At 45.8% G+C, this 26,034-nt stretch overlaps 1 protein-coding gene across 1 annotated transcript; it reads left to right on the forward strand.

The window, feature by feature from the left end:
* Positions 1-9,763: 9,763 nt before the first annotated feature.
* On the forward strand, positions 9,764-22,154 carry LOC125428730 (E3 ubiquitin-protein ligase TRIM39-like). The gene is made up of 8 exons (XM_048489331.1): positions 9,764-10,231; positions 11,456-11,620; positions 12,984-13,079; positions 13,871-14,101; positions 14,563-14,585; positions 15,544-15,662; positions 17,881-17,913; positions 21,560-22,154. Exons 1-8 carry the CDS (start codon positions 9,824-9,826, stop codon positions 22,075-22,077), a joined length of 1,593 nt encoding a protein of 530 aa, XP_048345288.1. The 5' UTR covers positions 9,764-9,823; the 3' UTR covers positions 22,078-22,154.
* The last annotated feature ends 3,880 nt before the right edge of the window (positions 22,155-26,034 follow it).

Consider the following 26,034-nt stretch of genomic DNA (forward strand, 5'->3'; position numbering starts at 1 on the left):
TAATGGGGAAAAGCATGCTAAGGTTCTTTATTCAATCCTAGTCCTGTTTCATAGAGAAAGATTCTTTTCACTTGCAGTAATAACCAACAGCTGATAACAGAGTTATTTAGGTCTGTAGAGTAGAAATGGTACCTTTACAGGAGGTGGCCATGGTAATGTTGAAAAGGGGAGGGAAGAGTAACTTGAATACATCTATTGTTAGGACGTTGATTTGCTGTAAGCGTAACAACAAGAGAAAATTAATTCCTACTTCACTATTAAACTGATTCTATAATAGAAATATTATTGTTACCTAAGAAAGAACAGTAAGTAATGTTAGCATACTTTTATAGAAAATAAAGGTTAAGATTCCTTGTTTCACAAGAGAAACCATGTTAAGTGGAAAGGAAACTTAGTTTTCCTAATATAAGGCCTTCCAAATGACAGTTGGCAGGAGATGCACCATGCTAAAACAAGATACAGTAAAATGCTGCATAACAAGAGCTTTCACTTAGAAGAAAAATGTAAAAATACATTTTCTTCTCAAAAGGTCAAAATTACCACTAAACAGGACGTGGGGAAAAGGCTGAGAGTTGCTGGAGTCAGCAAAACCACTGTTTTAGAAAGAGACGTGTCAGAAACTAGAAAACAAAGAGCCTGATTAAGAGAATAGATGCAAGTCAAACAATTCCCCACTTTACTGAAGGTTAACAACTGCTTGGGGTAGGAGATGGTAGGAAGTGGGTTGTCTTCCTGTGGGTTTTTTATTGTGCCTTTTATCCGCTTTAAGTGCACCGAAACACTGCCCTGCCTCTTTTAATAGGTCTAAAGGGATGGGAGGAGGCCTCTTTTAATAGGTCTAAAGGGAAGGCTAAAGGGATGGGAGGAGGCCATGATGGGCAGGAGAAGGAAGCAGAAGAGGCCAGGGGGAGAAATCTCCCAGCTGAAAATCTTTCTCTTCTTGTCTCCTTTCCTCCCAACAGCAAATGTGACTCTGGATCCAGACACGGCCCATCCCAGCCTCATCCTGTCTGAGGATCGGAAAAGCGTGAGGGATGGAGGAAAAACTCAGACTCTTCCAGACAGTCCTGAGAGATTTGATGTTTATGGTGCTGTGCTTGGCTGTGAGGGGTTCACAGGAGGCCGCCATTTCTGGGATATCCTTGTGGGAAGTGAGGGAGGATGGGGCGTGGGGGTGGCCAAAAAGTCTGTGAGGAGGAAGGGAAGGTTTACCTTTAGTCCTGAGGAAGGGATCTGGGAGGTGGGGAAGGGGGGAGGGGGCTACAGGGCTGTCAGAAAAGGCTCTTCTATTCCCCTGACCCTGCGTGAGGAGCCCAAGAGAATTCGAGTCTGTCTGAACTATGATCGGGGTCGAGTGGCCTTTTTTGACGCTGACCGAGGAGCCCTCATCTTTGAGTACTCCGGAGCCTCCTTTTCTGCAGAGCCACTCCTGCCCTTATTTTGGGTGAATAAAAAAGGCCACCTCAAACTCTCTTCTTAAGACCATCTTTTCACACCAGGAGCATAAAAAACATTGGCTGATTCCGCATGGGCCAAAAACAGCAGTGCGAAAATGGTGTAAAAGGGTTTAAAATGGTGTAAAAGGGTTTATACTGTTTTCACACTGTTTTCACACTGCTGTTTTTGGCCCATGCGAAATCAGCCAGAGTTTCTCAGAAGCTCCCTGTCAAGGAAGACTCCACAGTCCCCTTCTACTTGAATTGCTTATTGATTCAATACACTCATAGAAACTTCTTCTTTTTTGTAGTTTATTACATATAACAGGCGAGCTTACAAGTTGCTCTAACGAATTAACAAAAGAAAACTTCAGGAAAAAACGAACTGGGCTTCAGCTTCAGTTAAACCCTCACTCACTAACTGCCCTTCCTGTGTTCTGAGCCACATCCTCCAACTGACACTTTCAGAATGTTCCTGAACTCTTCACATGCGCGCTTTCAGCTGAGAGGTAGGGGCTAAATGTCTCAACATTTCAGTTAGATCCAATCGTATCATACCAGGCAATTATATATAGTGCTCATTACCCTGTGACTTAGTGCATCAGCAATAATATTGTCCTTACCCTTTACATGTCGAATCTCAAATTCATAATCTTGTAGAGGCTAAGGACCAATCTCAAAAGCATCACGAGCATTGCTGTTTTTTCATCTTGCTCAAAAGGCCAAAGGATTATGGTCAGATCTTACAATAAACTTAGACCCTATTAAGGTAAGGATGTAATTTTTTGATTGCCCTGGAAATGGCCGAGAGGCATTCCTTCTCGATCGTTGAGTATGCACGATTCTCTAGGTAACAGCTTTTTTCTACTAAGGAAAACTATTGGATGCATCGAATTGGTCTTAAGCCTTTCTGAACCTAATGTAGCACCTAAACCCTCGTTCAGCGAAGCATCGAGTATACACTTCAAATGGTTTTGTTAAAAATCAAAAAAAGGAGCAACTAATACTGGAGCATTTACAACAGCCCTTTTTACCCCGTCAAAAGCAGTTTGACTTCTATCGCTCCAAACAACTTTAAATGGAGCCTAAACTTTTTACATAAGTCTGATAATGGTGTAGCTAGTTCACTTGGTTGAGGTTATGACACTTTCTATAAAACCCAACTAAATCCTAAAAGGGACTAGAATATCCTTTTTTTTGTGATTTTGAGAATCAGGCCAATTCTTAATCCACGTAGCGGCCTTAGCTTCAAGAGGCTTAATTTGACCGTTGCCGACTACAGTGACCAAGAATACTATCACACCTCGCTTCCATCCAAATTGACACTTATCAGGTCTCAAAGTTAACCCAACTTCCTGAACCTTCATGCCAAAACCATTCGTTATATGTTTCAAATGGGTCTCCCAGGAATCAGAACCATGATGGCTATATCATCCCTGATAACCAAAGGCACATAATCTAACCCAGTAAGAACCTTATCAATCAACCTCTGGAAGGTTTTGGAAGCTCCGTTTAACCCAAAAGGCATTCTCTTAAATTGAAAATGCCCAAACCGCATACAAAGAGCTGTTGTTTTTCTCAGAGGCTTCTTTTAGTTAGGGGAATTTGCCAATATTACCCTTTGAACAGTCCAAGGTTAGCTTATAAACTTAGCACTGGCTAATCTTTCCACCAATTCCTCCAAGCGGGGTGTGGGATAAGGATCAAGAGAGTTGTCATTAGATTAACCTTTCTAAAGAATCTACACACAGTCTGAATTCAGGAGGTCACCCTCAGACACCTGCTTTTTCTTCCACCTTAAATTTACTATGGGTGCTCCCCATGCACTGTTACTAGGCTCAATAATATCCCACTTCAACATTTGTTTTAACCTCCTTCTCACAACTTCTTTCATACGATTGTTAATAGGGGTATGGTGTGGTTTTAATAGGTCGCGACACTTCCAGTGTCAATGTGAAGTGGGAAATCAGGTGGAATCAAACCCGGGCTGTTCAGTAAACAACAATTCAAAGTCCTTTAACAAATGTCTAACTTGCTTTACATTGCCCTTCTGATAAACCATCTGAAATTGAGACTTTTACTCACATCAGAGCCACTCCTCAAAATTCCATTCCACAAACTCATCCTGCGTTAGTGTCAACTTGTACCTGGAAAAGTCATTTACAGATCTCTCACAATACGGTTTCAACCTATTACAGCATGCACAGTTCTCTGCCCATCATCTTCTTGAATTACATAATTGTCATTTAAGGTAAAAACCTGTATTATCACATAAGGTCCTTTCAAGCCACATCCAACTTAACAGGCTTATCCGCACTGGCAGTAATAAAACTTTATTACCCACTGCAAGAAGCTCGTTAGGTCTAGCCTTAACATCAAAGTAGGTCTTTTGCTTTTGCTGAGCCTGCAATTCAAATTCTCTGCTGCAGCTGTCCTTACTTCCCTGCAGAGTTCTTTGCGAAGCTCACAGAAATATGCATTTACATCCTTGGGACAAGAGTTGTCAGTAAAGCCTTCCCAATTTGCTCTAGCTAAGCCCAAAGGACCTCTGATATCTCTACACCAAACAATAACTGATTTAGGACTAAATCCTAGGCTTTCTTGGACTGAATCACGGAGAGCAAGCGTCAAATATGGTACAGCTTGATCCCATGAATTTGAATGCTTTTAGCAGTACATAAGACTTCAACAATTGTCCGTCAGTTCTGAGATGGCCCTCTCCACTAAACCATTTTGACTGAGGGGTTATCTACGCCACTACAGGGGGGCATGCTGAAGTCCTCAACCAACTCACAGAAAATTTTCATCACCCTGTGACATCAAATTAGGGGCTTGATCAGTCATTAGTACTTTCATCACACCATATGTGGACACAAATTCCATTAAAAGGAGCCTTAGCTACTGACACCAGATGTAATGTTTCCTCACACAAAGGCACAAAGGAAATCTGGTTGCATGGTCAACTATAACTTCCACAATATACTGTTTTCCCTGAACTACTTTTTTAGGTAAAAGGACCTAAAATGTCCAAACTGACCCTTACCAAAGGGTTCATCAATTACTGGGTAGAATTAAGTAGCTCACACCCCTAGATTCTATCAGTAAGCGATGCCCAACCGTTGACATACATCACATGTCTTGCAAAAATCCTTAACTGCTTTAGTCAACCCCTGGCCAAAAAACTGCCTTTGAATTCTTTCCATAGTCCTTCTTATTCCTAGATTGTCCAGCCAATGGGACACTATGAGCCAGTTCTAAAATTTCTTCCACCTGTACTTTTCTTGGAATTACTAACTGTAAGGTTACTTTTCCCTTCTCAGAAAAGCCCTGCCTCCATTTTTTGGCTGATACAATAAGCCAGATTGCCATATAAATCTCTCAGGATTTTCTTTAGATACTTCTCCAGAAGCAACCTCTGCCTTTTCACATAGCTCTTTTAAAGAGTGAGTACATGATCTTTTGTTCAGTTTTTAAACTGCTCCAGACCTTTCATGACATACATTTTTTCTTTATCCTCCAAAATGGAAAGTTTCAACTTCCATGTAAGCTGGACTAGGAGTGCTTAATGACTCATCTTTCTTTCCCTCCAATTGTGACTTAGTTAGCTTTCAGCTTTTGCTGTCAACTCCACTTCCACCCCACTTTTTCTTTTTTAACTTACCTATATTTTGACTTAAAGTTTTTTCCAGCTTTAGGAATCCTAGTTGGAAACTTTTTTTCATGTACATCTTCTAATTCCCCCCTTTGAGCCTTCTGTTTCTCTCTTTTTCTCAGGTGCTTGTTTTAGCCTAGCTGACCACTGGTAACTACTAAGTTCATTTTGTCTAGATTGAGGTACAACACATCTGCTCCAATTATAAAAGGCATATCAGAAACATCATGTACAATGGCATATATGTCCTTTTTTCAATTCTGGGGAGTCTGGATATGAATCAGTACTTACTAAATCTAAGTACATAGGGGGTCCTTCATATGGGGTAACCTGCATCCTTCCCACCAACTGATGACTTATTTGCTTTAACAACTTTCTGTTGATAGAACTTATATCTGCCCCTGTGTCAACAGAACCTTCCAATCCACAACCTCCCCCCAAGTAACACTTTCATAGCCCTGAGATCTCCAACCCACTGTCTCTGTTCCTCAGATATCACACTATTTACATCAACCAGCTGTAACTCTCCCATTCTCACTCTTGGTTCTTGTTCAGTGGATTTAACAAGTTTCTCATCACCAGCATATCTCTCTTAGTTGTCAGTGCAAGAGTTTCTCCAGGACTTAGCTTTGAGAGTTCTTCATCACCACCCAGGTGACCCGGCTCTTTACTCCTTCACTTTCCTAGGAGACAAAGCAGAACTACCTGGTGAATCATTAATCTCCTCCCAACCTTCATTTTGCACCAAAACCCGATTATTTCCAACATGTTGCACTCTTGTTTCTCTCTTATTTCTTGCACATTGTGATTTGAAGTGACCCCTTTCTCCACACAAAAAGCAGATTATATTCCTTGGTGTATAGATCTCAGCCGGTTTACTGGGCCTTGGAAAGAAGTCCTTTCTCTGAAGCTTCCCCTTTTAGTCCTGTGAAGGCCTCTCCAGGCTCCCAGCCACCAAAACTGACTGGAGGAAAATGGGGACATTCCCCCCCCCATTCCCCAACATACCCCTTTTTTCCTTTGTATCTTATCTGAAAATGAGAGTAACATATTTCACTTTATAAAGAATAACAGGCTGGTTGAGGACAAGGAGAGCTCTGAATAGACACCCCCTGATTCCCCTCAGCCTCCTCCTGCCCCCATTCCTGTCGGGCACAAGAGGAACAACTAAAAATATCCTCCAGAGGAAAATGAGGCCCTGCAGGGTGTAAGTGTATTCTGGGCTTTCTCTTTTTCTTTGAGGGCACCGCCTGTTAGGAGTTGCCTCTTCTCCGGCATTGCCTTTCTGGAGGGCTCTGAGAGATCCTTTCACCAAGGTTGCTACAATCAACACAGTTGTGTTTCAGACACCAGTAGCTGGAAAGATGTAAAACATAATAATAAATTACGTGTTGCCTTGAAAACTGAACTTTCTGGAATTGTTTTTTTGGAGGTGGGGGGGGGGGGTGTATATTCTAACTTCCAGACAGTCAGAAGTGTGCTGATGTTTATTGACCGGAACCATCTCCAGTTGAAGAGAAAAATCAAGGGGGGATTTGCATAGCCAGGCTCCTGCTGCCTCGCATTAAAAGCTTCTTATAATGTTTTTGAGTCTCTCTTTTTCATCCGCACGGCTGTCTTGCTCTCCTGTAATTTCCATTAGTATTATGTTGTGATTTAGCAAGTGTCAGTCACACAAGTAAGCTAAGAAAGAGTTTACTGTTAGTATGTTAAGTAGTTGATGATGTCACAGCTTAATGCTGAATAGCTATTGGCTAGTTAGCTAGAGAGCCTGATAGCAACATGACCAGAATCCGTTAACTTCTTCTCCTCCTATAGAAATCCTCTAAAAGGAAGCGGCAAAACGCGGGCGAGACAGAGAGACAGCTAAGGGTGATAGGACCGAGTAAGACCAAATAATATAACGCTGCACTTAATAGATGGTAGTTATTTTTCCTATTGTTTTAACAAAGACTCTGACTCTGCTATTCCCTGCGGCTCTGCTGCTCCGCAAAGAGCACATACATCTATAGGGAAGAATCTGCAGATTGAGGGTGGGTAAAATGGGGGAATAATGCATCCTTCAGTCAATAATGATGCCTTTCCGCTACGACCAGGGAGCTCTTCTAAAAGGGTCCGAGTCTTCCTGAACTATGAAGTAGTGGGTGGAGTGTGGCACGGCGCTGACTGAAGAACCCTCATCTGTAAGGTCACCAGTGGAGCCTCCTTCCCTGGAGAGACCCTCCTGCCCTTCTTTCGGGTGTATGAAAAAGCCCCCCTCAAACTCTCTTCTTAAGACCAGGAGCATCAAGAAGAATTTTTTTTCTGTGAACGGCCCCCTTGTTGAGTCCTGTAAAGACCTCTCCAGGCTCCCAGCCACGAAAATGGACTGGATTAAAATGGAGACATTTCCTCCCCTCCGTTTCCCATCATGCCTTTCCCCCCTTTGCATCTTGTTTCGTAGGGGAGTATATAATACTATGGAGCCCATGCTCTGAAACAGCCTCTCTCTCTCCAGGGAAACATAGTGGTTTGACTACTGAATGAGCAGTTCCACCTCCTGTCAAAAGAGAGGTCTTTCCCAACCAACTGGAGCAACTCTGAAAAACATACCTTATATACTCGTGTATAAGTCAACCCAAATATAAGTCGAGGCACCTAATTTTACCACAAAAAACTGGGAAAACATATTGACTTGAGTATAAGTCTAGGGTGGGAAACACAGCAACTACTGGTAAATTTCAAAAATAAAAAAAGATATGGTCGGGCGCTATTTGGGGTCTCTGCCACTGACCCCCCATCTCACCAATCCCAAGGTCTCTGCCACCAACCTCTCCCGCAGCTTGTCCAGGTCGACTGGCTGTCACCTGCTGAGAGCCAGAGGCTGGCTGCCACCGAAAAGAAGGCAGAGGCAGAGAAAGCGGCTGAAAGGGGGAAGGCAGAGAAGAAGGCAAAGGAAAGCGGAGCAGAGAAGGAGGCTGAGAAAGCGGCTGAAAGGGGGGAGGCAGAGAAGAAGGCAAAGGAAAGCGAAGCAGAGAAGGAGGCTGAGAAAGCGGCTGAAAGGGGAGGCAGAGAAGAAGGCAAAGGAAAGCGGAGGCAGAGAAGAAGGCAAAGCGAAGCAGAGAAGGAGGCTGAAAGGGGGGAGGCAGAGAAGAAGGCAAAGGAAAGCGAAGCAGAGAAGGAGGCTGAGAAAGCGGCTGAAAGGGGGGAGGCAGAGAAGAAGGCAGGAGAGAGCGAAGACGGGAGAGGGGGAACGCCACAGAAAAAAGAAAGAAATCTGTGAACTGGCCATTGTCACAATAATTCAGTATAATGTGGCGGGGGGAGGTGTCTTTTTTTAAAACCTCAAAAAGTTGAAACTGGCCTGATCTTTTCAACCTCAAAAGTTGAAACTGGCCTGATCTTTTCTTGGGAGCATAACTTCACCACATTTAGAAACAAACTGAATAAACCCACAGAACAAATTGAAGAATGCCAGAAGAGGCTGGCTCAGTCTGGTTTCATCCCTGGTGGGCTCTTTGTGAGGGTCGAGAGTTTAATGTACAGCAATCCTTATCAATCAGTCGGCTGTACGGCTCTGGTGAGATGAAGAACTGCTTGGGGGCAGGAAGCCCCTACCCCCTCGAAGGGTCCCTGCTTTGGGTGAGGCAGGCTTGGCAGAAATTGTGGGATTTGGGTTTGTTCAGAGCAATTACTGCTTTTGAACTGATAATGGAATGATTGCTTTTGTTTATCTTCTAAAGCTATAGAAATAAAACAATATTACTGAAGTATTCATGTCCTTAAAACTTACCATAAGGAAGCAAGGTAATAAACAAAATTCCTGAAAGAGCAAATATCCTTCTCAGAAAAGGTATTGATTGGTTGGTTGGTTAGTAGTGATTTACAGGACAGTATTCAGAGATAGGCAACAGTATAACCTATGTAGACTGTCCAGGAAAAGTTCATCATTGCCTCCAGACAGTCCAAGAAAAGCTCTCCCAGTACTGAATGAATAAACTTCCAAGTGGAGTTGATTAATTTCTTAATAATTGAGACAGGTTTGCATAGCTCCTCCTCCAACTTTAACACCTTCCTGGGTGTCAAAGGCTTGGATGCAACTAAAAGATTGGCTACACCACGCACACACTCTCTCCCCCAGTAGAAAACTAGCAGCTCAAGGAGCGAGGGAATCTTCTCAACCCTTTCTTTGCTGTGCTGCTTTACTGTCTGCGTGGCCCTTTCTTGGACACGGGGGAGCTTTCAGAAAGGTGCCGTTCATGCGGATCATGGCGTTTGACTCCAGATTCCGCTTTGCAGGGAACACGTGTGTGTTGATGTGTGTGTGTGTGTATCAGCTTCACAGGGGAAACTGCAGAGTTTCTGCCACTGCGCCCCCAATAAGAAGGATGGGGGAGCTCTGAACCAACCTGGCTGTTGTTTTGGGAAGGGGCAGATGCTGGCGGTTCCTCCCCTCGATCAATCCGCTCCGCTGCTGCATCCCTGCGCTTCCTTCTAACTTTCCCGAACTTCTTGGGGAACATGCGATGGGAATCATCTTCCTGCCTCCTGAAGCGCCTCCAAATGGACCGGGGTAAAATGCAACTCAAAGCAACTCTCTTCCCCCAGGCTCCTCCCACCCACCCTGCGCCGCCGCCGCTTCCTATTTTCGGGTCGTCAGTCCTTTGCAGGAAGAGGAGGAAGTCCTTTGCAGGAAGGGGAACGCCCGGGGCTGATTTGGAAAGCGAAAGCAACTCCTCTCTCGCAAAGGGGAGCCATGGCGGCGGCGGCGGAGGGTCACCTGAAGGAGCTCCGCGAGGAAGCCTCTTGCTCCGTCTGCCTGGACTTCTTCAGGGACCCGGTGACCATTGCTGGCTGCGGCCACAATTTCTGCCGGGCCTGCCTGACCCAAAGCTGGGGGGACTTGCAGGGGGCCGAGGCTTCGTGCCCCCAATGCAGAGGAAGAGCTCAGGAGGGGACCCTCCGGCCCAACCACCAGCTGGCCAACTTGGTGGAAATAATCCAGAAACTCCGTCCTGTGGAAGGGAAGGGGGCAGAAGGGAAGGGGGGGATCTGCGAGAAGCGCCAGGAGCCTCTGATATTTTTCTGCAAGGTCTGCGGGATATCCAAGGAGCACGAAGATCACGAGGAGATCCCTCTGGAGGAGGCTTTCCAGGAAAATCGAGTAAGTGAGAAATCAGCGGAGGGAGACTTAGTTTCTTCCGTTCTTGAGCGTGGCTTCACATTTCCCTTGGTTGGAAAGCTCCAGCTTGGCGCTGTTGGTACTTGCTCACTTGTCTCTATTAATATAATATAAAATATATACTCTACTATCGCCCCCACACCCACAAATTGACCCGGAAAACTGTGGCTAGCAATAGATCCGAAAAGGACGTCGGAATTCTCTTTGTGATGGAAGGGAGGCTGCTACCTCACTGCCTCCCCCCATCCCACCATCTCACCCACCCTTTGCTGATGGCCCTATAAGTCTTAGTGTCCAGCCTTTCACTGTCAGGCCCTCTTTGGCCAAGGAACCTGTGCAGGACAACCCCATTTCCTTCCCCTCAAGTGGGGGCCTTTCTGTTATTTAATATGAGTGTCCCCTTGGCCCTCCCACACTGGGGCTGAGCTGCCTGGCCAGCCCAAAAGGTTTCACTGCCCAAGGGGCCCCCCCTATATGGGCCTCTGCTGAAGTGGGGCTTCCAATACTGTTCCAAGGTCACCGTGAACATGGAGGGGGGAGCAGAAGGCAAGAAACAAGCATCCTCAGGAACTCAGCACTGCGCGACTGGCAAGATTTGGTGTCTCTGGGCAAGATTTGTCTGGGTGCAAAACTTGTTCTCAGCACCAGGCTTTCTGTGGGACTCAAATGGCAGTGGCGTAGTGGCTAAGAGCAGGTGCACTCTGATCTGGAGGAACCGGGTTTGATTCTCCACTCTGCCACTTGAGTTGTGGAGGCTTATCTGGGGAATTCAGATTAGCCTGGGCACTCCCACGCATGCCAGCTGGGTGACCTTGGGCTAGTCACAGCTTCTCGGAGCTCTCTCAGCCCCACCCACCTCACAGGGTGTTTGTTGTGAGGGGGAAGGGCAAGGAGATTGTCAGCCCCTTTGAGTCTCCTGCAGGAGAGAAAGGGGGGATATACATCCAAACTCTTCTTCTTCTTTCCCCCCAGAACTCTCTTTTCCTCCAGTTGCTCCCTTTCCCTGCAGCTCTCTGCAACCTCCGCCTCCCAAATTCAACTGAAGGACAAACCCCATTTGATTACATCCAGTTTTTATCTAAATGTTTATGGGTTTTTTCCCCATACTGAACAAGACACTAATTATATCCAGTCACTACAAGGATACAGTTCTGGGAGTGGGGTGGGGAAACGAAATGCATCCTGTTTCCTTGTTTTGGGCCTCAGGCAACGGTGGCCGGTAGAAAAGAGAGGTTTTGCCAGAAGCACCAGGAACCGCTAAAGCTGTTTTGCAAGGATGACGAAGCCCTCATCTGTGTGGTCTGCGACCGATCCAAGGAGCACAGAGATCACGAGACCCTTCCTCTTGACGAGGCCTCCGAAGAATACAAGGTAGGAAATGCACAGGGGAAGAGCCGTGGATCCTTCGCTTTGTGAGGAAACATCCTGCAGGTTCTGCCTCAGCCTCTGGGCCTAAATTTGAGAGTGGAAACACCTCTTTGTTGCCTCCTTTCTGGCTTGGTGGCTCCCTGAGGAATTGCTTCCTGCCCCCTGCAGAGGCTAAAGTGGGCCAGGTTGATAAAGTGGGGACATTGACTCACTTCCAGTCTGGCCCTGTTGACTTCTGGCCAGCCAATTGCATGGCTGAGCTACAAGGGGACAGCTGTCTGGCCCTTAGTTTTTCCCACCTACACCACACACAGAGACTGCTTTCTCAGCTTCCGCTGCTGCCCTTCAGTTGCTCTTGGACTGGGGGAGAAAGACTCCAGCTTTAGCCCCTGTCTGTGTCCCCCATTTGAATGCAGTCACTATAAGACAGCAGTTTAGATCAGAAGAGGAGCTTTCGGGGGCAGGAGAGTTAAGCATGAAGCTGCCTTCTTCTGAATCAGTCAGTCTGTCCAGCTCTGCTCTGACTGGCAGCGACTGTCCCAGGACTCAGGTCTTGGATGTCAGCTGCTGCCTGTTCGTTTCAGCTGGAGATGCCAGAGAGTGAACCCGGAGTTGTGGGTTCACTGGGCTTGTATGGTCACGGTGTGGCAGTTTTCAATCCTAACGTGAGATGCCTCTGAAGATGCCACCCATAGATGTGGCAAAACATTAGCAACAAGAAGTACCACACGATGGCCACATTCCTGGAAAACCAGCAACACCCAGTTGATTCTGGCTGGGAAGCTTTGAACAATATAGTGAACCTGGGGTTTCCTGCATGCCGAGGGGGTGCTTCCCCACTGAACCACGACATTCCATTGCACCAGGGCACTATAAGGAAGCCTCCCCCCCCCCCCCCACAACTGTGGTTGCATCCACAATGAGTTTCCCCTGCTTTGGTTTGCTGTTTCTTAGAAGAGCCTACCCAAAGAAAGGTTGGGAAAGTGTGGAATGGAAGGTATTCATTTCTTCCCTCAGTCCAGTGCCATTTACTCTCCTGCCTGCCACCTTTTTAAAAAAAATGTAACTTCCTGGGAATATTTATAGTGACTACAAATAATTTTTGTTCATGCAAAAGACTTTCCTGTGGCAGAGCGTGGGAGGAGAACGGCGGGCAGGAGGTCAGGCGCAGGGTCAGTCTCTGTGCCTCAGCATTCTTTGCATTTGGAAGTCATCATTTGGGAAATGTTGTTGAAGATCCCATTGCAGATGTGGGGCAGTTACATCTGTAGTTTGGCCCTCAAAGACAGTTTTGCTTCTCGTATGTTTTATAGTAAACTTCAAAAAAAGGAACCAGTCTCAGTTTTGAGTCTCTTTTCCCCCCCAGGATGAATTCTGCGATTGTCTGGAGAAGCTGAAGGAGGAGAGAGAACAAATTGTGGCGTCTAAAGCAGAGGTAGAGGAGGAAAGCCAAGAGCTGCTGGTAAGTTTCATTGTGTTTGGGAAGGGAGCAGCTTCCAGAACTAGTATTGGGAGATCGTGTGCAAGTACCAAAAAAGTCACCCCATGAGGCCGCCCCCTCTTCCCCCCTGTTTGGAAGTAGACTAGCCCACCAAAGGGAGACCTGAGATTGCCATTCAGAGTTGAGCGTGTTGGCCAAGTTTGCGGATGATACCAAATTATGTAGGGTGGTGAGAAATGCAAAGGATTGCTAAGAGCTCCAAGCGGACCTTGATAAATTAGGTGAGTGGGCTAAGAAATGGCAAATGCAGTTCAATGTAGCAAAATGTAAAGTGATGCACATAGGGGCAAAAAATCCAAACTTCGCATACACGCTACAGATTGCCACAGTCCTATTTGAATGCCTCACTTGACACATTCCACCCTAATGCCTGTCTGTCTTTCATGAAAACCCCATCCATGATTAGGATACAGACATTGTGATATTATAACTGCCAAGACTGTCATCATGTCCTTATATAAAGCAGTGGTGCGACCGCACTTGGAGTACTGTGTTCAGTTCTGGTCGCCACATCTCAAAAAGGATATCGAAGAGATAGAAAAAGTGCAGAGAAGGGCAACGAGGATGATTGGGGGATTGGAGCACCTTCCTTATGAGGAGAGGCTGCAGCATTTGGGACTCTTTAGTTTGGAGAGGAGACATCTGAGGGGGGATATGATTGAAGCTAATAGAATCTCTTCAGTTTGACCTGTCACTGCAAAGGCCATCTGTGTTCATGATGTTGACCCGATTTCCTTCTGTTTCCATATCAGAAACAAACCACAGAAGAGAAACAAGAGACTGTAGCCATGTTCAGAGATCTGCACACTTTTCTGGAGGAACAAGAGAAACTTCTGCTGGCCCAGTTGGAAGAGGTGGAGAAGGAGGTGGCAAAAAACCGGGATCAGCACCTGGCTGAACTCTCTGAGGCGCTCTCCTCTCTGGACAGCCTCATCCAGGAGATGGAGGAGAAGTGTCAGCAGCCGGCCACTGAACTCCTGCAGGTAAGAGGGTGGCAGGAATCTCAGGAGAAGGCCAGCCCCAAACCCTTTCGGAGCCTCCTTCCCTTGGAAGAAAGCAAATGACTCCCGTTTCTGTTGCTGCTCTCCCTTCTGCCCCATTTCATCCCCACCTAGGAGCAGACTGGAAAAACCTACCATGTGAGGAAAAAGCCTGGTGTGAAAGTAGCCACAGTTGAGTTGTCAAAGCAGGTCGCTGATCTTTGCTCTGAAGTAGCTCCACTTTGACTGCTGATACTATCCTTCCCACTGTCTAAAGATTATAAAATGTTTCTCCCACTGAATAAAGATCCACCTCAGCCTTTGAGTGGAGTCTACTAGCTGAACCCAAGAAAAAGGCCAGAGAGCAGAATCTTTCTGGGTCTGAGGCGTCTTCTTGGTGTGGCCTTTCAGCAAGCACTGAGGTCCCTCTTCATATTCTCTCTCTCTTTGTCTTTCCTCTTTAGGATGCCAGAAGCACCTTGCTAAAGTAAGTGGATTTTTCTCATTGATGTTTTAATGCTGGGAGGCATCTCGGAAGCCTGTGAAGAATGTGATCCTTTAGGATTGTGACTGAGGGCCAGATCAGGAGTAATTAAGAGAGTGGATCTCCATCCATCTCTCAGAGGCAAACAGCTTATGGACAGAGGCTTGTCAACAGGAAATAAAGAAGTAAAAAGCATTGGGGGGGGGGTCTGCATTCACACCTAGCTGTGCATCTCTAGAAGAGGGGTCCCCAACGTCTTTGAGGCTGCAGGTATTTTGCCACAGTGTGGTTGGCAGAGCCACAATATGGCTGACACAAAGTGGGTGCTACAGTAGGCAAAGCCACCCTTAAAAAGGGTGTTGCAGCTTAGCTTCGGTTACACAACAAAGATCCCTGTGGTGGCAGCTGCTTCCAAAGCCCCATTTTAAAGACTGCCTGAAGAAATACAGTGTTTGAGTCTCCTCAGCTATATTGATTCCACAAAATGGCAGCTTGGGAACTATTTGGCCAGAATAAAGCCTTCATTGGCATTAGAGCTGGCTGTTGACAGGGGTGATTGTAGAGGTGAATACTATGTCGACTGCATCAGGGGTGGCTGGGAGTGGAATGTAGATGTGAACACTGTGATGACTCAATCTGAGGTCGTCCGTGTGTTAAGGAGAGTAGGGTGAGGCCGCACCTGAGGAAGCCTGTGTTGGCGTGTGTGTGCAGATTAGAAATCAAATAAATAAATGGGTTCTCTTCTATTTCTTAACAGTCGTTCCCCACAGCTGCTGTGTGGCTTTGGGGGTCTCAAGACTTCGTACGAGGTGAACCTTTCTCTCCAAAGAGCCTCCCATCTTTCTCGGCTATCAGCTTCAGCCTCTGTCTCCAGTCTCTCTGCCAGTTTTTCCCCTGTTTCTCTGATCCACTTGAGGGGATTTTGAACTTAACAGTTGAATCTTGACATAATTTTCTCCAGGTATGAAGAAAAGGAGGCATTTGAGAATCCAGCAGCATTTCCTCTTTCTCTGAAGTGGCGCATTTGGGACTGCTCAGATTTAACTCTCTTTTTGGAGGGCACCAAAAAGCAATTCAAAGGTAAGGAACTTAAGAACGTAAGAAAAGCCCTGCTGGATCAGACCAAGGCCTATCAGGTCCAGCAGTCTGTTCACTCAGTGGCCAACCAGAGGCCTCTAGGAAGCCCACAAGCAGAACAAATGCTGCAGCATGATCTTGCCTGTGCTTCTTAGCACCAAATATAACAAGCCTGCTCCTGTGATGCTGGAAATAATAGGTGTGCTTCATGACTAGTATCCATTTCACTCCTGGCCAGGGATAGTCTTCTCCTCCATGAACATGTCCAATCCCCTCTTAAAGCCTTCCAGGTTGGCGGCCATCACCACCTCCCGGGGCAGCGACTTCCACAATTTAACTATGAGTTGTGTGAAGAAATATTTTCTTTTGTCTGTTTGGAATCTCTCACCCTTCACCTTCAGCAGATGACGTCCCATTTTAGTCTCATGAGAGAGGGAGAAAAGCTCTCCCTGTTCACTCCCTGCTTGAGTGTGTTGTAGTATGTTGTATGTTGCAGAGAGGTCTCCAGGGGACTCATAGGGCTGTCTTAAGCAGATCTAAACCCTTCTGAGCCCATTGAAAATCAGTGGGTATGGAAAAGCATAACTCTGCTTAGGATGGCACTGTGGGACCTCTGTTTGGAAGGATCCCGTGTTTAAGTGGATCCTTAGACTGCAGCCGTTGACACACTTTCTATGAATTGAGTGTCCAGTCAAAGTGACTAGTGAAAAGAAATGTGAATATTTCCACATACAAAAGTGTGGGAAGAATTTTCCCCACAAGAAGGTTCTACTTAAACTTTCATCTGAAACTCAAAAGAAATATGTATGCATGTGACATCAAGTCACAACGAACTTTGGAATCAGGGCAACATTTATTAGAAACAAGGGCATGGGTTGTTTCTTTTAAGTTTTGGCTGCGTCTTTGTTTCTGCACAGACCCTAATAGTGTATCCCTGTTAGAAATGAGAGAGCTTCAGCTTTCGAAATGGAGGCTACATATTGGGAAAAAAATCTTTTCCTTGGGGTTCTCATGGGAGGCCCTACAAATGCTCACCGCGTTGGAGATCTACCATCGTTTAAAGGCTAGATTATTTGATCAAGAATATCAATTTCTCCTGAGCAAAGCGCAAAGCTCTTGCTCTCCAATATTCTTTGGGATTATCCCTCAGAAATCTACCCCTGCTTTAATCTCTTACCTTTTCATAAATGTTGCAGCTAAAATGGAAATGTTTTAATTAATTATTTGACAATTGTAAAATTACGATTGTTGTATGTATGTAAGTGTGTGTTTGTGATGATTTTTGTAACTATGTGAATAAATAATAAACTTTATTTTAAAAAAAGAAATCTAGCCCTGCTATATACCTGGAACAACTTGTTAATTACAATTGCAGATTGGTCATGACTAAAGCAAGGTGTAACTCTTTTCCTTTGTAAATATTCCACAAAATTAGCTGTCCATTCTGTCCTGATACAAATGATTCACTTTCACATATTTTGTTTTCCTGGGCCTTTCCCCACTTACCGTAAGCCCCGCGCTACTTGAGGAGAGTAGCGCGGGGTTCCTCCTCCCTCCCCACGGCAGGGGCGGCCACAGCGCAGCCGCCCCGACGCTGCCGCTGTCGCGCGTGGCATCCCAGGCGCCTTTTGACGACCCCGCACAGAGCACGGGGTCGTGGGGACGCCTGGGCGCGCGGCTTAGGGGGGATGGAAGGGAGTGGGGAAAGGCCCACTGTTCAAAGTACAACAGCATTAGAACTGATTTGAGGGCTGTATTACCAACAGGATTTATGCTCCTTTCTGATAAGTTAAAAATGGCTAAGCTTCTAAATAATTCTAATGTTGAAATTTCGGAAGCTGTTGCTATATTTTTACTCTGTGTACTACAAGATGTGAAATAGTGACCTTATTGTATTTGGAATTCTTGACACACATGGTTTTATGCCTAATAAAGGTTTTGGATTGGATTGGAAACACAACAAACTTATGGCCACCTCAGAAAAAGGCTTCCAGGGCAAGTGAGAAGCAGAGATTTCTTTGCTGTTGCCTTTGTTTGCAGAATCTTCATTGGCCAAATATCAATCCTGCTTGGTTTTTGGATCTGATGAGATGGGGCTATATCATGACACCTTCCCTCCCCAAGAGAAAAATGGACAGTGTTGTTAGCTGATGTTTTTGTCACAAGATTTGTGATAGGCACAAGGGCCTGCTGTTCACTTTCGGTCCCTTTGCTTCCGCAGACTCTCTGGATTCTGGACTTCACCTGCAGAAAGGTATTTTTTTCTTAGTATACCAATCAATTGTTTCTTAAGTAAAAGGTTTCACCTTCTAATGTGTGCTCGTCTACTTGGTGTCTCTCCAGAGAGAACATGGATGCTCTGGTTTTGTTCCTCCTCCTCTTTCCATTCCTGCCACAGGCAGTTCCTTCTTCTGAGGAGGAGGTCTGTCAGGGTGAAAGAGGAGGTGAACTCTGAGGGGATGAACTGCCTCCTTCCACCTCCCTGCCACCATTTTGGGAGAACGGTTGGTGGATATCGTCCCTTGAGGGCCTTTCAGAATCCTCCCCCTGAGAAGTGCAGACCAGGTTGGGAATCCCATTCCTCTAAGTGGATTTTCCTACCGCTTTCCAGGTTTCCCTCATTTTCAAGGTGCTATAAATTGTGTGTTGGATATACAAGTTTAAGGGGAAATACTTTGTTTATGGAATAGCAGTGCATAAAGGCAGACGTCTGCAATGCCATAGTGCTAATTTCCGGTTGCTCACACATAATTTGTGTTTGATGTTTGCAGAGGCGTAGCTGGGCAGAGGTGTAGCTAGGGGAAATGAAGCCCTGTGCAAAATCTGAGTTTTGTGCCCCCTTTCCCCCCCCCCCCCGTATTGGCGGCCACTCTCCCCCAGCATGACCAAAGCACACCCTCCCCCACTACGAATGATTTTTTGCACTAGGTTATCTCAAAGTCACCATAACACTATAGAATATGCCCCCACTCACAAATCTGAACACAGCAATGGGCCGTGCCACGCATCAGAAATAAATTTTTGACAACATTTTCAAAATGCTTTAAAAATATTTAACACTGTTATAACACCTTAAAGTGTTTTAAGTGTCATATGACTTTAAATGCTTTTAAAATGTTTTATTACTGCTTTTTAATTGTTTCATTACTTTCTTTTTTTTAAAATAAAAAAGTCAGCTGAAATATTTTGCAAATTACCTGAAAATAGGCTCACTGTCACTTTCTCTTCCATGAGGAAGCCATACGATCTTTCCCCACGCCTATACCTATACTATGCAGAACCCACCATATAAAGTAGCTATTTTCTCCTGGTGAACTGATCTCTGTGCTTGGAAATCAGTTGTAATTCCAGGAGATCTCCGGCCGCCACCTGGAGGTTGGAACAATATATGACTTGCACTTGCAAAACTACTCATTAAAACTTTGCAGGTTCACTTGTTCAAGTTTCATGACTGAATGCATTCTAGCATCTATGAGATTAATTTGTAAACTCTTCAGATTCTGAATCTATGCTGCCTGTGTACTGTTTGCATAATGCAGTTTTATATTGCTAAATCTCTTCCCCATCATATTGCTAAATTTCTTCCCCATTCCCCCAGTTGGGTCCATCCCATTCCCAGCCTTTTCGCCAGTTTTCAAGCCAACCCCGATTTCTTGTGAGGCAGAAGCCTCCAGAAAACTGAAAGTAGAAGGAGGTCATCTTTTCTTTTAAAACATACCTCCACAATATTCAGAACGTAGGACATGAAGCCATGATCTCGTCCCCATTACTGTAGCCATTTTTGTTAAGGGTGGAAGCTATTTAGGATTTTATTTGGCTATTGCTGTAGCCATTTTTATTAAGGGTGGAAGCAATCAGCTGCAGAAAAGAGACTTAGGGATCGTCTGCCAATTCCTATTGTCTTAGCGTTCAATGTGGGAAAAGCATTCAATGTGGAAAAAATAGATACTCCTTTTCCCTCTTCTTCAGTTGTCTTGCCAATCACCGACAGCAAGGCGGGGGGGGTGCCACAGGGGAGATTTTTCCGCCCCTGGGCGTGTGCCCGGTGCAACGCGCACCCCCTGGCCCCCTGCTAGCTCTGCCTCTGTAGCTGGGCCAAACTGCGCCCGGGGGGGGACTCTGCATTTTCCACACACACCCCACTCCTGCCCCGCCCCCCACTCTCCCCACTTATCTTAGTTCTTAGTTTCAGATTAAGTTTCAGGCTGAAAAGTGGCCTGTTTAGGCTGAAAAAAGCCTGGGTGGGAGCGACACTACCTAGGAGCCCTTGGGGCTTGCAAGGTCTCCTGGGTAGTGTAGTTCCCACAAGGCCCTATTTCAGCCTGAACAGAACAGGCCGCTTTTCAGCCTGAAACTAAATCTGAAAGTAAGAACAAAGGTAAGTGGGGGGGTTGTGGCAATTTTCCGCCCTGCCCAGGCATGCGTCCGGTGCAAGGGTCCCCCCCGCCCCCTTGTAGCTTCGCCTATGGATGTTTGTAAGGAGAACTGAAACTCCATTCAGCCACTTCAAAGTTTCCACTTCAGCTTGTTCTGCTGCCTCCTTTGCTGTTGCTCAGATGCACCTTTCTGGGCAGGAGACATCATGAAGGCAGATGTTTCCTAGCCCTGTGAACTGGACTGGGGAGTTTCCGTTGGCCACAATCATGTATGGAGATCGAAAGCTGGTTTAGCTCTGTTTTGCTCCCTGTATGTGTACCTGGTTGTCTAGTGTGCCTTCATTAAAAAGTAAGTCTCTAGACCTTTCCGTTTGTCACAATATACAGGGGTAGGCATCCATATAGTGATTTGCTAGTAGTGATTTGTGTTAATTGCCAAACCCTGATGGCCCACTGGAAAGGGGTGGGCACTTCTGGGGGACTGAGGGACTGAAAGAGGGACATTGTGGGGAAACCTGCCATGCAGACATCCCGTTGCTACTGTGATTTATTAGTAGCTACACCACCAACAAGGAAACCACAGAAGCCCACCACTGTGAGGAAACCACTCCCGAAGCCCTGGGGTCTCTCCAGAAGACACAGAGGTTGTCAAGGGAATCAAAATCCTGTTGTCTTCCTTCCTTTGCTGTTCAACCCCTTCTGTGCCTCTGCTCCTTTTTATGAGATTCAGGTGTTTGTGTAAATGCTCTTTCATGTGTGATTTCTTTCCAAAAAATATCCATGGTTCTCTTCTCTGAAGGTTAACTGCTTGGGATAGGACAATGATGGCGAACCTTTTTGAGACCGAGTGCCCAAATTGCAACCCAAACCCCACATATTTATCGCAAAGTGCCAACCTGGGAATTTAACCTGAATGTTGAGGTTTTAGTTTAGAAAAAAAATGGTTGGCCCCCTCTTCCTCCGCCCCACCCGCTCGAGCAGGGGCCAGCCTGCTTTAGCCTCCAGCAAGTCCTGTGCACACTGCTCTGTGCCTCTCTAGCATCTTTGCCTCCTCTGCGCCCCCCCCCCCCCCCCCCAAGGCAGCAGCCACCCGGAGCAACAGCACCAGGCCCGCCAGCTGAGTCCTCCCTGCTCACCACGGTGCACCCAAGCCAGCCTAGATGTGTGTGTGGGGGGGTGTGCTTTTCTGCCGCCCATGTGACAAACTCTGTGTGCGCGTGCCCACAGAGAGGGCTCCAAGTGCCACCTCTGGCACCCGTGCCATAGGTTCGCCATCACTGGGATAGGAGATGGTGGGAAATAGGTTGACTTCCTGTGGGTTTTTTATTGTGCTTTTTATCTTCCTTTGCTTGAAGTGCACCCAAAGGATGCTCTGCCTTTTAATAGGTCAGGAGAAGGCAGGAAAAGCTTAAAAGGGGCGGGAGGAGGCCATGATGGGCAGGAGAAGGAAGCAGAAGAGGCCAGAGGGGAAAATCTCCCAGCTGAAATTCTTTCTCTTCTTGTCTCCTCTTTTCCTCCCAACAGCTGATGTGACTCTGGATCCAGACACGGCCCATCCGGAACTTATCCTATCTGAGGATCGGAAAAGCGTGAGGGATGGAGAAAAACCTCAAACTCTGCCCAACAATCCTGAGAGATTTGACTATTACAGTGCTGTTCTTGGTCGTGAGGGGTTCACAGGAGGCCGCCATTTCTGGGAAGTCCTTGTGGGGAAAAAGGAACAATGGGCTGTGGGGGTGGCCAGAAAGTCTGTGAGGAGGAAGGGAGACATTACCTTTAGTCCTGAGGAAGGGATCTGGGAGATGGGGAAGTGGGAAGGGCACTATAGGGCTTCCATGGAAGATGATTACCCTCCCCTGACCCTGAGTGGGGAGCCCAAGAGGATCCGAGTCTGTCTGAACTATGATGGGGGTCGGGTGGCCTTTTTCGACGCTGATCGAAGAGCCCTCATCTTTGAGTTCTCTGGAGCCTCCTTCTCTGGAGAGACCCTCCTGCCCTACTTTTGGGTATGTGGAAAAGCCACCCTCAAACTCTCTTCTTGAGATCTTCTCTTCACACCAGCAGCATCAAGAAAAATTTCTGTTTCTCAGAAGCTCCCCCCATTAGTCCTGTCAAGGTCTCTCCACAGCCCTTCCAGTCCTGCCAAACTGTCCACCAATTCCCTAATATTCCTCTTTTTTCTTTGTATCTAATCTGAAAATAACAGTAACATATTTCACTTTATAAAGATTAACAGACTGATTGTCAAGTAGAGCTCTGAAGAGACTCCCCCTCAGCCTCCTCCAGCCCCCATTCCTCTCAGGCACGAGAGGAAGAACTAAAAAGATCCCGCAGAGGAAAATGAGGCCCTTCAAGTTTAATGTTCTGGACTTTCTCTTTTCGTTGGTTTATGGGGCACCATCTTCTAGGATTTCCTGTTTTCAGCATTGCCTTTCTGGAGGGTTCTGAAGATCCCTTCCCTGTCAAGGTTGCTACAATCGACACAGTTGTGTTTCAGACACCAGTAGCTGAAAATATATTATGCTTATCATAAAGTCGTGTTACCTTGAAAACTGGGATAACTTTTATTTTTTTTTGGGGGGGGGGGGGTATATTGTAACTTTCAGACCATCAGCAGTGTGCTGATATTTATTGTCTTGAACCATCCCCAATTCTCCAATTGGACAGAAAAATCAAAAGGGGGATTTGCATAGCCAGGGTCCTTCTGGGTTATGTTTGGATTGAAAGTTTCTCTTCATGTTTTTGAGCCTCTCTTCAGGGAATTATAAGGTTTTTTCCCTTGCTCTCCTTTAATTTCCACCAACTGGATGCTCATATTCAGTTCTCATAAGAGCTCTGCAATGCAAGTTAGGCAAAAAGCTACGGAGTTTCATCCCCAGGGTCTCAAATTGTGGCTTGGAAAAGTCTTGGGGATGTTGGGTGCAGAGCCTGGGTGAGTAGTTTGGTGAGGGGAGGGACTTGAGGGGGGCCCAGTGCCACAGAGTCCACGCTCTGACACAAGGGAACTGATTGGCCACCAGAAGATCAGTTGTAATTCTGGCAGATCTCCACACCCCACGTGGTCCCTGGCAACCCTGTGTAAAGCTGAGTAGGGATTTGAACCTCATCAATTCAAGACTAACATCCTGTGCTCTGAAACTCACAGGCTCTTAGTTTTTATAATTGTGCTACTGATGCGTTATATACATTTGGGAGAAATGTGCTGGTAAAGGAGACACATAAGGCTTGCAGGGAGGAATCCCATCCCACTTTGGGTCATGCTGCCCAATGAACAGCCACTGATCGATCTAATGCGCCACCATTCCCTCCCACCTGATTCATGCTGTGGGGAGAGGGGGAAATGGTGGGTCCCTCCTTTCCCCCAACAGCTGCAGTGAAGGGGGGTGAAGGAGCTGAAGATGCAAACATTCCCATCGCTTTGATTGTTGACTGGGGGTCCGTCACACTTGCAATGCTTAACAGTCGTTTGAACACTTGAGTTCCGGTTTCAGTCAAAAGACAGCAATACCTGATGTACCAACAGAAAATGCAATCATCCAATTTGTAAATCATAGTTTTAATACATTCCTTTTCATTCCATCTGTGAAAAATAAACCTCCTTCCTTGAGGAAAATAGCTTCAGTTATTTCTTGAAAATTATTCCTTTGGCCTTATATTGTTTAGGTCAGTATAGACTGACTTCATGTATACTCACCCTTGCTGCCCAGCGTAGACTGACTGGCTGACATCACTGTCCAGTCCTCTATTTTAACCTCACTATAACAGTGCTGTCGATTGGGGGTGACAGGAAGGGTGTGTGTGAATAAATGGCCCTTGGTGAGCCTCCAAGTATCTGGCAGATGGAGAATTCAGACCTGGTTCTCGTAGATCCTTGGCAGATGCTCTAACCATTATGATGTAATGGATCTGAGAAACCCTACTTTACTTTGTAAAATAAGATTTATTCCACACTCTTTCTGCTCTGCCTGCCTCACCAAGGTGGTCCCAAAGGGGCTTACATTATTCTCTAGTCTTCCACTTCAACCTCACATCAACCCTGAGAAGTAGGTTCGGGTGAGAATGGCCCAAAGTCACTAAGCAAGCTTCCAAGATGGTGTTGGAACCAGAAACATCAGCAATAGCTAAATTCTTTCATACTTATAGTACGTAATAATTTCCAGCTGCCATAAAACCACTAGATTCAACTACTTCCGCAAGCAGTTTATGGAGCTCCGCTATGGATTTGCGACCTCAGACCTACAATTGGAATCATTCCATTCCATTCGTCGTCTTCTTGGCATTCCAAAATGTGTTGCTTATTTTGTTCTGTTATGAACTTGGTCTAACACTGACTGAGACACAAGCGTGTTGCTTACCTTTAGGTTCTGGCTTCGTCTCCATCACAGGGCTAAGCCCAAGAGCCGTATACATTGTATACTGTCAACAGACTCTCTTCCGTCATCATGGTAGAAGCAAATAGCAGAAAAGATAAGAACACTTGGAACCTCTTTGGACTCTTTAGGTAACTCAAATGAACAATACATATTTGTAACAAAGCAAAGACTTGTCGATATGGAGAAACAATACTTGCTCATCCACTGAGACCGTGTTCCCCATTGATATTTGATCTCCCCTCCTTCCAGCATATTTTTCAACTCTTACCTCTCCATGCTTTCAACGAGTCTTTATGCAAGCCAGACTTAACATTCTTCCACTGGCTATCCACAAGGAAAGATTCGCAAATATTCCGTATAGTGAGTGGCTTTGCCCTTGTTCACAGGGCATGTAGAGACCATTGAGCATGTATTCTTACGCTGTAATTTTTATACATCCTTAAGAGATATGTTCATAAAACCCCACTTGAACGAAGCTCTGTCTTTGAGCTTTGTCTGACTTCCGAGACAAAAACTTCCAGATAATTACAGATGTTCCCTTATTTTTAACAAAGGCGATGAAGATCCGAAACCTTCAAAGTCACTTCTGACTAATTATATGGACAATCAATCACAAACAGTCTTTATATTTTCTTCTTCCCTTCCTTTGGCTGGACAGGAAGTGTTGGGGTTTTTGTAATGTTGTAAAGAAAGGAATGTTGAGACCTGGCAAGAGGCTGGAGATGGGGAGCAAAGGAGAGAACATAAGAACATAAGAACAAGCCAGCTGGATCAGACCAGAGTCCATCTAGTCCAGCTCTCTGCTACTCGCAGTGGCCCACCAGGTGCCTTTGGGAGCTCACATGCAGGAGGTGAAAGCAATGTCTTTCTGCGGCTGTTGCTCCCGATCACTTGGTCTGTTAAGGTATTTGCAATCTCAGATCAAAGAGGATCAAGATTGGTAGCTATAAATCGACTTCTCCATAAATCTGTCCAAGCCCCTTTTAAAGTTATCCAGGTTAGTGGCCGTCACCACCTCCTGTGGCAGCATAGTGGCCATCACCACCTCCTGTGGCAGAGAGAGAAGAGGCAAAGATGCAGCCAAGGCCTTCTCATCATTCCACACAGATGGATGTAGATGTTGTCATGGGTGGGGTGGGGTGTGTGAAATGAGGACTTTGATTGGACTGATATGGGCAGGACACCTCAGTGTTCTGCCTTTTATTATTATTGTTTCAATTTACTCTAAATTCCTGCACCTGTGCAATTTCTTTGCCTTGATGCTCTGAGGAGGCCATTTCTCTGCCCACTAATGGAGACCTTTTTTAAAAAGTTGGTAACAGGTTAATATATTTTAATTAAACTACTTATACCCCATGTCTAATGAAACAATGTATTTGTTCCTACATGTATTTTTTAAAGTTATCTGTAGCCCTTTTTGTTTCAGCGATAAAGAGCAATGTGCAGCCTGCACCATTCCCTTTATGATTTCGCAATGAAAACAGCCAATAAGTCAGTCAAAAAAGAAATATCTGAACTGGCCATTGTCACAATAGTTGAGTATAATGGGGGTCTTTTTAAAAATTATGACTGGTCACCTCAAAAGCTGAAACTGGCCTCATTTTTTCTTGGCCCATACCTTCCGCA

This window comes from Sphaerodactylus townsendi, linkage group LG03, assembly GCF_021028975.2.
Source record: "Sphaerodactylus townsendi isolate TG3544 linkage group LG03, MPM_Stown_v2.3, whole genome shotgun sequence".
Classification (NCBI taxonomy): Eukaryota; Metazoa; Chordata; class Lepidosauria; order Squamata; family Sphaerodactylidae; genus Sphaerodactylus; species Sphaerodactylus townsendi.

Coding starts and splice junctions, on each gene's coding strand:
- LOC125428730 (XM_048489331.1), top strand. CDS start 9,824: ATGGCGGCGGCGGCGGAGGGTCACCTGAAGGAGCTCCGCGAGGAAGCC. Junction 10,232..11,455: donor AGGCTTTCCAGGAAAATCGA/GTAAGTGAGAAA, acceptor TTTGGGCCTCAG/GCAACGGTGGCCGGTAGAAA. Junction 13,080..13,870: donor AGGAAAGCCAAGAGCTGCTG/GTAAGTTTCATT, acceptor TTTCCATATCAG/AAACAAACCACAGAAGAGAA.